Genomic DNA, 10,785 nt, shown 5'->3' with positions numbered 1-10,785 from the left:
GCTGGAACTACCTTTAACTACCACTGACTACCTCTAACTACCACTAACTACCACTAACTACCACTAACTACCTGGAACTACCTCTAACTACCACTGACTACCTGGAAATACCTTTAACTACCTACCTGCTAGTACCACCAACTACCACTAACTACCTCTAACTAGCTGGAACTACCTCTAACTACCACTGATTACCTCTAACTACCTGGAACTTCCTGGAACTACTGTTCCTTTAACTACCACCGACTACCTCTGACTAGCTGGAACTACCTTTAACTACCACCGACTACCTCTACCTACCACCCAACACTACTCCCTAACTCTAACCAAGTACCGCACAACTACCATTTCACTCACCACATAACATTCGACCACCAATCATGTAACAACGTGTCAACCTTCTACAGACTCAGACTAGCCAACCAATCCCCTCTAACCGCCGCGTGTGTGTGTGTGCGTGTGCGTGTGTGTGCGTGTGTGGTTGTGTGCGCGTGCATGTGTGCGTGCGTGCGTGCGCGTGTGTGTGTGTGTGTAGCCCTCCCACCCTCTGAGCAGTGTGTTATGCGGGGGCTGTGGCGCCAGCAGCCACCCCTACGCCTCCTACTGCTCCGCATGCGGCCTCCTATTGGTCGCCCCCCCACGAAGCCACGCCTCCTCTGTCCCTGCACGGAGGGCACCCCCACAGGTCTGTTATACACGCTACAGCCAAAACGACTACTAGTACTACAACTAGCAATACCAAGAGTCATTGTGTGGAGTACTACCTTTAAAGATTAACGCATTCATGTTCCCAGGGGTCACGGTTGACCGCCAATGGAGTCACCTGGCGGTCCCTGCGCTCCCCAAACTCCTCCCACAGCACCTCACAGGCCACGCCCACCCGGGCCAGAGCCCCGCCCACCGCGGACCGGCAAACCCAGACAGTGGGTCTGTTCTACCCGTCTGGCGCTGAACTACAGAAGAGTCACCAGCAGAGGGAGCTGGCGGAGCAGGCAGCGCCTCGCAGGCCACTACTCACTGCAGTGAGCCCGGGAAGAGGTGGACGACACATTTACGTCTTCATATAACTACATACTATATTAAATGATCAATATAATAAACTCAACCTAAATTAGGTAATTAATAATTAATAATAAATTATACTATATTTGACGATAAATTCAATTGATTGAAGGATGCGGATGCGTTTCAGGGTACTGGAGGCAGCAGGTAGACCATGTGTGTGCTCACCTGCGCGCCTACGCCCAGAACAACCCCCACTTCAGAACGCTGCTGGGGGAGCCTCGGATGGGGCGGGTGAGACCACACACACACACACACACACACGCACAACACACGCACAACACACACACAGACACACACTCACAGGCTCACTCTCTCTCCCAGATGGCGACCGTTGTGATCAAGGAGGACGACTTCGAAGTGAGTCTGAGGCTCAGCTTCCTGCTGGGGGGGCCGGAGCCCCCGGGCACCCAGGTGAGTCCCTCTGGTCGGGTCCTGGTCAGGGTCCTGGTAGGGGTCCTGGTCAGGGTCCCGGTCGGGGTCCTGGTAGGGGTCCTGGTAGGGGTCCTGGTCAGGGTCCTGGTCAGGGTCCCGGTCGGGGTCCTGGTAGGGGTCCTGGTAGGGGTCCTGGTAGGGGTCCCGGTGGGGGTCTTGGTAGGGGTCCCGGTGGGGGTCCTGGTCGGGCTGAAGCTGTCTTCTTGGTTGTGTAGGCTAGCAGAGAGAAGCGTGCTGGGGAGAGCCCGGACCAAACCCAGACCCTGAGCAGCGTTACAGAGGGACAGAACCCTGGGATCAACCCTACCAGTCTGGGTGAGGATACCTTACCAGACTACCTGTAGCTCTACCTGTCTACCTGTAGCTCTACCTGTAGCTCTGTCTACCTGTAGCTCTAACTGTTTACCTGTTTCTCTACCTGTAGCTCTACATGTATCTCTAGCTCCAGCTCTACCTGTAGCTCTACCTGCCTACCTGTAGCTCTACATGTATCTCTAGCTGTAGCTCTACCTGTAGCTCTACCTGCCTACCTGTAGCTCTACATGTATCTCTAGCTGTAGCTCTACCTGTAGCTCTACCTGTATCTCTACCTGTAGATATATATGGAGCTCTACATGTAGCTCTAACAGTGTATTCTGATGTTCTGATTGGCAGGAAAGAAGCAACCAGCACCCCGGCCCAAGCCCCGCTTGCAGACTACCCAGAAGCCCCTGGTAGGTGACGGCTGTTGCCCAGCAACAACAGCCCTTCTTCAGCACCATGGAGTCTTTCATAGAGCGCTTGATTTGTTCTGCAGGACGGCCTGCTGCTGAAGGAGGTCGGCCCGGGGGGGCAGGGCGGCGTAGCTGTGGTGCAGGAACTCCTCGACCAGGTGACCAACACCCTGTCCGCCCCTTTAAGGACTAACTTTACCTTTAAGGAGAGACCCAAACTTTAAGCATAAATGTTACTTTTAAGGAGAGACCCCACCTTTAAGCCCGAACATTACCTGTAGGGAGAGACCCCACCTTTAAGGACAAACTCTACTTATAGGAAGAGACCCCACCTTTAAGGAAAAACACCTATAGGAAAGACCCCACTTTTATGCACAACCGTAACATATAACGAAATACGTCACCAATGAATAAAATAAATACATGTACTTTTAAATTGACTTTTTAAGGACTACACCTTTAAGTGGGTCCACACATATAAGACAGACACCAACTTTAAGGGGAGACTTCCCCTTTAAGAGAGAACCCAGCTTTAAGTGAGGCCTCACCTTTAAGGTGAGACCCCGCCTTTAAGACTTGACCTATAATGATTGACAGGGGGCAGACCCGATGTGTCAGGACAGTGAGGGGCATTCCGTCCTGGTGGTTGCCGTAGTGAACGGACGCCCTGACATCATCCCTGTCCTGGTGCAGAGAGGAGCCGATGTCAACCAACAGTCTGGACCGTAAGAGGACACACACACACAGTGATACACACATACACATACCTGCCTCCAAAGGTGTTTTTGATACTTTTTACCTGCTGGTCTGTATACGATTTAATATATAAACTAGTACTGTTAGAGGTGCTGTAGGTATGATTCAATCTATACTAGTAGTATTAAAGGTGCTGTAGGTAAGGATAATATATAAACTAGTATTATCAATGGTGCAGTACGTAAGTCGTACGTGTCAATCACTGGTGTGTGTAATTCAACACTACTCAAGGGCGAAGAAACGTAGAGAGGGAGGGCATGTTGTTTTGGTTGTTTAGTAGTTAGTCGTTCTCCCTCTCTTTAGAACACTTGACTCTAAGCTGCAGCACCGTTTGTGTTGCAGGTTCAAGAACACTGCTCTCCACGAGGCAGCATCGCAGGGCTCTGGAGGCCTGCAGTCTGCTAAAGTCCTGCTGGGGTAACACACACCTTTGTTTTGTCTTTCAAATGTACTCCTGGTGACGAGGTGTACATCCTGTGCGACGGCGTGCATCTCCTGTTGGACTGGATGTACTTTCTGTGTGATGAGTTTACTTCCTGTGTGAAAGACATTCTTCCTCTCTGGCTAGATGTACTTCCTTTATGCCTGACGCGGTGTACTTCCTGTCTGACGGGATACTTCCCATCACAGGTGCAGAGCCCGGATGAAGAGGAACGCTCAGGGCGACACGCCGTACGACCTCTCCCTGACCTGCGGCTGCCCCCCCATGGTGCAGCTTCTCGCGGCCCAGCTGGGACACACCTTGCTGGGCACGCTGCTGCCGAACCCGGCCAGGATCAGCCTGGAGCCCACAGCCACCGTCAGCAGCAGCAGCAGCGGCTGACCCTCACCGGCAGGACCGAACGACTGTCGGGGATAAACTGCTGCCCAGAGGACCGCATGATGACATCATAACGAGGGCCGGTCGGACAGGAGGGTGAACCAGGCTGAAGGGCAGCTGTGGTAGGGTGGTTCTACAGAAGTGTGTGCGCCACTATCGGTGACATCACCCGCACCATGGAAACAGAAGCATGTATCAACAGTCAGATAAACTGAACACACGAGGACGCTGGGTTTGGCCTTCAGGATCCAGGCGACAGATGGAGCGCAGCACTTTGAACTCAAAGTGTACTTGGGTTTAGAAATGAAGAAAGCTGTTGGTGGTTAACTTCTGCTGGCTTAAGTGTTAAGTTACAACTGAAATTAACACCTCTCTGCATATGTAATCTTTGTAACTTGTTATTTCTCTTGTTGGGACAGATGTTTTTTAGAAATATTAAAATACGTATAACTTCTATCATACTGACCTCCGACCACAGCACAGTCTGACACACAGGATATGAGGTCATCATTACACATCATGAACATCACCCTTAACCCTCTCTGATCTACTATTTAGCCATGAAGTAGGCACATCATCCAAAGAAACTCAGTGATTCAGATCCATATCATTAGGAGCAGATCAGTGGTTAGGGTGCATCTTGGTCTAGGATGATTACAGGTAGACTGAGGACATCGGGATCGAACACTTTTATCTAGGAGTCACCCTGGACACCAGACTATCATATTAATATCACACGAACATCAGACCATTACGCTGACCACCAGACTATCACCTGACCCCAACCATCTGTAACCCAACAGCACCAGTCTGTACAGGTTACCCAAGGACGCCAATGACCAATCAAGTGTGAGCAGTAGGTACAAGCATGGTGAAGTCTTTATTAACAGAAAATGACGCAAAAGACAGAAGGGTGGAGCCATCTCCTCGATTATAAGGAAGGAAGTGACCCAGAGTCCCCAGAAAACACACTCTGAAGGCCAGTGTGAGCATGTGACCACTGATCTGCGTGTGACGTCGCCGTGTCAATGAGTGACATCACCGTGGTCAGTGAGTGACAACACCGTGGTCAGCGCGTGACGTCACCGTGTCAGTGAGTGACATCACCGTGGTCAGCGTGTGACATCACCGTGGTCAGCATGTGACATCCCCATGGTCAGTGTGTGACGTCGCAGTGGTCAGCGTGTGACGTCACTGTGGTCTGTGTGTGACATCGCCAGTGACGTCACAGTGGTCAGCGTCTGAGCCGCAGGGAGAAGGCGTGGCGGCACTCGGTGCTGTCGGCCGGGTAGTACTTATCGTAGAAGTCCAGGATGTACTCCTCCGTCTTGAAGCCAAACTTCTGGTACAGCAGCATGGCCGCGTTGCTGGCCGACACGTGCAGAGTCACGTCCTTACCCATGCACGTCTGAAACACACACACACACGCGCGCGCACACACACACACACACACACACACACACACACACACACACACACACACACACACACACACACACACACACACACACACACACACACACACACACACACACACACACACACACACACACACACACACACACACACACATTGAGGACCCTCCCAACGGACCCCATCAGGGTCAGTTATGAGCGGTACAGTCACCGGAGCCCTTTTTGTGTACACTTGCACTTTGACCCCATCTCCAGTATTAAGCCCCGCCCCTAGGCAAGGTCATCCTACCTGGATGAGGTGGTAGATCATGAAGGTGGCGATGCCAGCTCTCCTCCAATCAGGATGCACCAACAGGAAGGAGATGTAGGCCTCGTTGTACTTGACATCCGGCACCATGAAGCCGAACCCCACCACCACCTTCTTGTAGAGCGCCACCACGCTGAAGTCTGGGTACTGCAGGCACTCAGACAGGTCTACACCTGGGGACAGACACCATGGCGGTCAATGGGCTGCTGCACCGCTTTGGAGTACTGTTCATTGAAGCTCTGACGCCAATGAAGCCAGACACACACACACAGAGAGGGGGGGGGTTACCTGGCCAGAAGCTGTCGTGACACATGGCGTTGACAGAGGGGATGTGGTTGGGCCGGACGTAGCAGTAGTCAATGGGGGCCTCGGGTTCCGGGGCCCAGGTGGGGTCCTTCCTGTGGGGGTACGCACGGATCTCTGCCAGCAGCCTCATCTTCAGGGGCCTGTTCTCATAGTCCCTCCTACAGGACACACACACACACACACACACACACACACACACACACACACACACACACACACACACACACACACACACACACACACACACACACACACACACACACACACACACACACACACACAGGCCAGTCAGTAACAACCAGGTTAAAAGTCACAGGGGCCCCTAGCAACAACTCGTTCATAAACAATGGGGCCCCTAAAAACAACAGGTGCCCCTCAAAACAGGTTGATAAACACGGGGTACCTGATGAAGGGCTTGAGGCAGCGGGAGGTGTAGGGGCTCCTGACGGCCGGGTCCAGGCCCCCGTCGGAGCCCATGAGGCGGTGCCAGAAGGAGGCCGACGGGTGGTGGAGCCCCCTCCTGGAGGCCAGGGGGGTCTACACACACCACACACACACACACACACACACACACACACACACACACACACACACACACACACACACACACACACACACACACACACACACACACACACACACACACACACACACACACGTTTGGTAGAACACTAGTGGTAGTGTAGCACACTGTAGCCCCAGTGTAGGGGGGTGTAGTAGTAAGTTATCACTAGAGTAGTACTAGTGTAGGGGGGTGTAGTAGTAAGTCAGCCCTGGTGTAGCACCGTAGCCCCAGTGTAGGGCGGTGTAGCACTAAGTTAGCCCTGGTGTAGCCCCAGTGTAGGGGGGTGTAGCACCGTAGCCCCAGTGTAGGGGGGTGTAGCACCGTAGCCCCAGTGTAGGGGGGTGTAGCACCGTAGCCCCAGTGTAGGGGGGTGTAGCACCGTAGCCCCAGTGTAGGGGGGTGTAGCACCGTAGCCCCAGTGTAGGGGGGTGTAGCACCGTAGCCCCAGTGTAGGGGGGTGTAGCACCGTAGCCCCAGTGTAGGGGGGTGTAGCACCGTAGCCCCAGTGTAGGGGGGTGTAGCACCGTAGCCCCAGTGTGAGGGTGTACCTGGAAGCGGTCCAGTATGCGGAGGTCCTGGCTGCTGGTGCAGAAGCGTCCCAGCAGCGGCCCGGGGGTGTACAGCGCCCCCACCAGGCTGAGGGCGGCGGAGACGGAGCGGTCCACGTCCAGCAGGGGGAGCGCTCGCTGCCGCTTGGCCTGCCGGACCGCCAGCTTCCTGCGCAGCCGCGCCGCCTGGGGGGTCACGGCGAGCGCCAGCGGACACGCCTCCAGGCGCCGCAGCAGCATGCGCTCCTCGTACAGGCTGAGCGCCGTGTAGCGGGGCCCGCTGGGCGACCCGGGCCCCTCCCCCTTCTGCTCAGCGTGGACACGCCTCCTCTCTGAGGCCCCGCCCACCACGCCGCGCCCCCCGTCGGCGGAGAGGGAGGGGTCGTCGCATCGGGCCAGCGGCCCGTCAAAGTCTTCGGCGTGGGGGGGCCCCTCCTCCCCCTCGCTGTCGGCCTCCCGCTTGATGCGTGGCGGTGGCGGGCGGGGCGGCAGGCCAGGGTGGGCGTGGCCAGCACTGGGGGGCGGGACGTACTCCATGCCGGGGTCGATCATCCCCTCCCCCTCCAGCTCCTCGTCATCTGCAGAGGGAACGCTCAGGGATTCAATATTCATTGACTTCCCCTTTCGATCCCTTTGTCCCCCCGGTAGGACTTTAGATCTGCTAGCTACCTAGTGTTCCAATATCCATATTGTCCGTACTCACTATACTTAGTTTGAGTACGTAGGGCGTTCCAATTAAGATCGGCGCGAAAAGAAGTGTACTGAAAGGACCCGGAAGGTGTACTCAAAACGTCCAAACCTCGGAGTGTGGAATGATGTACACATTTTGTACTCAACGGCAGCCATCTTAGCTACGCAAGGGATAAGGCAGCGCCAGTCTGAGCCAGCGCCGGTGCATTTTCCACATAGCCTGCATTAATGGAGTCATTTTGTAGTGTTTATAGCTTTTATAGCTTTTTATAACTGCTAGGCGTAAAGAGTTCACCGTTCAAAGCGGGATGTTTATTGCGGGGGGGCGGAGCCGCGGCGGTAGCCGCGATAATAATTTCTGGTTAGTGCACCACAGAGTATTCGATTTGGAACCACACTGACAGCTGAAAATCTGCGCACTTAGTGAGTGCGGGTAGTGTACTATGTTTAAGTGTACTCGTGGAAGTATGGATATTGGAACACAGCACATGTTTAGCTGCTAGCCTACCAAGGTTAAAGGAGGGGTGTTTAGCTTCCAGCTAACAAAGGTTAAAGGAGGGGTGATAGCTGCTAGCTAACCAAGGTCAAAGGAGGGGTGTTTAGCTTCCAGCTAACAAAGGTTAAAGGAGGGGTGATAGCTGCTAGCTAACCAAGGTTAAAGAAGGGGTGTTTAGCTTCCAGCTAACCAAGGTTAAAGGAGGGGTGATAGCTGCTAGCTAACCAAGGTTAAAGGAGGGGTGTTTAGCTGCCAGCTAACAAAGGTTAAAGGAGGGGTGATAGCTGCTAGCTAACCAAGGTCAAAGGTGGGGTGTTTAGCTTCCAGCTAACAAAGGTTAAAGGAGGGGTGATAGCTGCTAGCTAACCAAGGTTAAAGGAGGGGTGTTCAGCTTCCAGCTAAACACTGGTCTGGTTGGAGGCAAGTGTTAAATCTCACCGTGGAACAGGGCCATGGGGGGCATGATGTCAGGGATGAGGTCGGCCTCTGACAGCAGGGAGGGCGTGGCCGAGTGGGAGGCGGGGGTCCCGGGGGCGGAGAAGTCGGGCGAAGGAGAAGGGGAGGGGCTTGTGAGTGGCGTTCGGTCCGAGGAACTCAGAGAGGAGAAGTCCACCACCTCCCCCTTCTCCAGGAGGAGGTCGGGGCGCCGGCCCCCCCTCCCCCCCATCTTCACGGGGGTGGAGGAGGAGGAGCGGTCCGTGTAGCTGGCCTCCTTCTGGGCCCTCCGGATCTCCTTGGCCTCCTGGGTCCGCGAGCGCTTCTCCTTCAGCTGCATGGCGCTCTCCACGGGGTTCCTGGCCCCACGCCGCCTCAGGCCCTCCACGGTGATGCTGGGCTCCAGGGTGGGCTTCGACACTACAGGGAATCAAGTAAACAACAGTCAAACTACAAGTAAACAACAGTCCAACTACAAGTAAACCCCAGTCAAACCCCAAGTCATCTTCAAGTGGACAACATTTAAAAGTAAACATTTATACTACATTAAAATAACGAGTAAACAACATGTAAACCACACATATACAACAACAAACAAATGAATGAGCTCCCCAAAATGGCAGCCCTAGCAGGACGCTGGTTGGCAGGTTAAAGTGCAGGGCTACCTTTGGCCTTGGTGGTGGTTTTGTCCAGGTCGGGTCGCAGGGTGGGGGGTCGGTTCTGGACCAGTTTCCACCAGCCTGGTTCTCCGAACTCCTGAGCACCGGAACGGAAGAAGGTGGGACTGCCGACGGACAGGCAGCCAGCCACCGTGCTCCACCATGTGATGGTCTTCTTCCTGCAGGGACCAGTGCTCACTTATAAGTGCTCACTTATACATCATACTTATTCCTCAGTACTACACACAGTAGTACCTCACTACTACAAGGTATTACATCACTTATAGACCAGTACAACAAGGTAGTACCTCACTTATTCCCCAGTACTACACGGTAGTACCTCACTTATACTGTCAGTACTACACAGTGGTACCTCAGTACTACAGTTATACCTCAGTACTCTAATAGAAGACTTCATAAGCAGTGTGGGTCCAGAATGTGCTACCAGTATGCGTGTAGTGGTGATGGTTCCTCACCTACTGCCCAGCAGGAAGGTCCAGTGTCGTCCTATGAAGGCGCAGATGTCCTCCTTCCATCTGAAGTAACCTTGACGACCAGTTCCCTCGAGCGATAGGTTGTACATGGCCAGCATCACCACCTAGAACACCAGACACGCCGCCTCTTACACCACCACGTACCACGCAAGTTCTAGCGTTGCTAGGGTTCTCATCCTGTTGCTATGGCTACCTGCTGCCAGGTGAGTCTCATCCTGTTGCTATGGTTACCTGCTGCCAGGTGAGTCTCATCCTCTCAAAGCTCTCCTTGCCGTCCTCGGAGCAGCTGCAGCAGACGAACTTGAAGAAGTTGTCTCCCTTCAAGTAGCTGGGCTGCTCCCCTCTCAGCTGGCCTGGTGGATCCCACAGGTAGACAGGCGGAAGGTGAGACAGGCACACAGGTGAGACCCGCGAGACACGTGTACAAGTAGATAGATTGACAGGTAAACCTTGCGGGCGGACAGATGAACCTCGCAAAGGGCAGCTGAACAATGCTGGCTGACTGACTGTTAAGGGTTCCTACCTGAGGGTATCCACTTGTGACACCGGTCGCAGTAGAACGCCATGTCCTCGCACGCCCAGCTGCCCTCGCCCTCCTCGCCGACGTCACTGGTGAGGGAGTCCCCGCTCTGCTCATGGGACAGGTCCACTGAGCCCTGGTCCTCCGACTCCACCATCAGCACCGTCTCGCCCTCCACCTCCCCTTCCTCCAGACCCTCCGAGGCCGACGTGCACAACTCGTCGTTCTCCCCCACTAGCTGGTCGCTGCTGCTCTCCATGCTTCAGCCACACACCTGGACCAGAGGCACACAAAACTGGTGAACACACACACATGGACAGGGGACACACACACACACACACACACACCTGCTTTACACACACAGCTGGACAGGTTAACACACACACCCACCTGCTTTACACACACAGCTGTACAGGTAACACACACCTGGAGAGTTAACACATAAACACTTCTGCACAGGTATCACACACACACACACACACACACACACACACACACACACACACACACACACACACACACACACACAATCAGTCGAATCTGTGGTTGTACTCGGCAGCTCCC

General features: G+C 54.2%; 2 protein-coding genes across 2 annotated transcripts in view; one reads left to right on the top strand and one right to left on the bottom strand.

Annotated features, from left to right (window-relative positions):
- The window catches only part of dzank1 (double zinc ribbon and ankyrin repeat domains 1), a 10,006-nt gene extending 5,683 nt beyond the window's left edge, over nucleotides 1-4,323 (top strand). Inside the window, exons 11-20 of the mRNA XM_056586696.1 lie at nucleotides 536-685; nucleotides 795-1,038; nucleotides 1,193-1,296; nucleotides 1,387-1,476; nucleotides 1,713-1,812; nucleotides 2,152-2,210; nucleotides 2,294-2,368; nucleotides 2,808-2,935; nucleotides 3,309-3,383; nucleotides 3,597-4,323. Of these exons, the coding sequence (XP_056442671.1) occupies nucleotides 536-685; nucleotides 795-1,038; nucleotides 1,193-1,296; nucleotides 1,387-1,476; nucleotides 1,713-1,812; nucleotides 2,152-2,210; nucleotides 2,294-2,368; nucleotides 2,808-2,935; nucleotides 3,309-3,383; nucleotides 3,597-3,789 (1,218 nt within the window). The 3' untranslated portion in view covers nucleotides 3,790-4,323. The remainder of the gene's footprint in view (nucleotides 1-535; nucleotides 686-794; nucleotides 1,039-1,192; nucleotides 1,297-1,386; nucleotides 1,477-1,712; nucleotides 1,813-2,151; nucleotides 2,211-2,293; nucleotides 2,369-2,807; nucleotides 2,936-3,308; nucleotides 3,384-3,596) is intronic.
- Nucleotides 4,267-10,480, bottom strand: kat14 (lysine acetyltransferase 14). Its single transcript, XM_056586695.1, has 10 exons — nucleotides 10,225-10,480; nucleotides 9,933-10,054; nucleotides 9,684-9,805; nucleotides 9,214-9,386; nucleotides 8,552-8,968; nucleotides 6,928-7,505; nucleotides 6,218-6,351; nucleotides 5,797-5,972; nucleotides 5,491-5,681; nucleotides 4,267-5,194 (listed from the first exon to the last, which is right to left on the bottom strand). Exons 1-10 carry the CDS (start codon nucleotides 10,478-10,480, stop codon nucleotides 5,021-5,023), a joined length of 2,343 nt encoding a protein of 780 aa, XP_056442670.1. The 3' UTR covers nucleotides 4,267-5,020.
- Between the last annotated feature and the right edge of the window lie 305 nt (nucleotides 10,481-10,785).

This window comes from Gadus chalcogrammus, chromosome 3 (assembly GCF_026213295.1).
Source record: "Gadus chalcogrammus isolate NIFS_2021 chromosome 3, NIFS_Gcha_1.0, whole genome shotgun sequence".
Classification (NCBI taxonomy): Eukaryota; Metazoa; Chordata; class Actinopteri; order Gadiformes; family Gadidae; genus Gadus; species Gadus chalcogrammus.
Note: the sequence above shows the minus strand (reverse complement) of the source record. Positions and strands in the feature narration are given on the sequence as shown.

Bases quoted from the DNA above. Each gene is read 5' to 3' on its own strand.
- kat14 (XM_056586695.1), bottom strand. From the start codon at position 10,480: ATGGAGAGCAGCAGCGACCAGCTAGTGGGGGAGAACGACGAGTTGTGC. The intron at 9,387-9,683 runs GTGAGGAACCAT...TGGTCCCTGCAG, and splicing joins ACCTTCCTGCTGGGCAGTAG to GAAGAAGACCATCACATGGT. The intron at 5,195-5,490 runs GTAGGATGACCT...TGTGTGTTTCAG, and splicing joins TGATCTACCACCTCATCCAG to ACGTGCATGGGTAAGGACGT.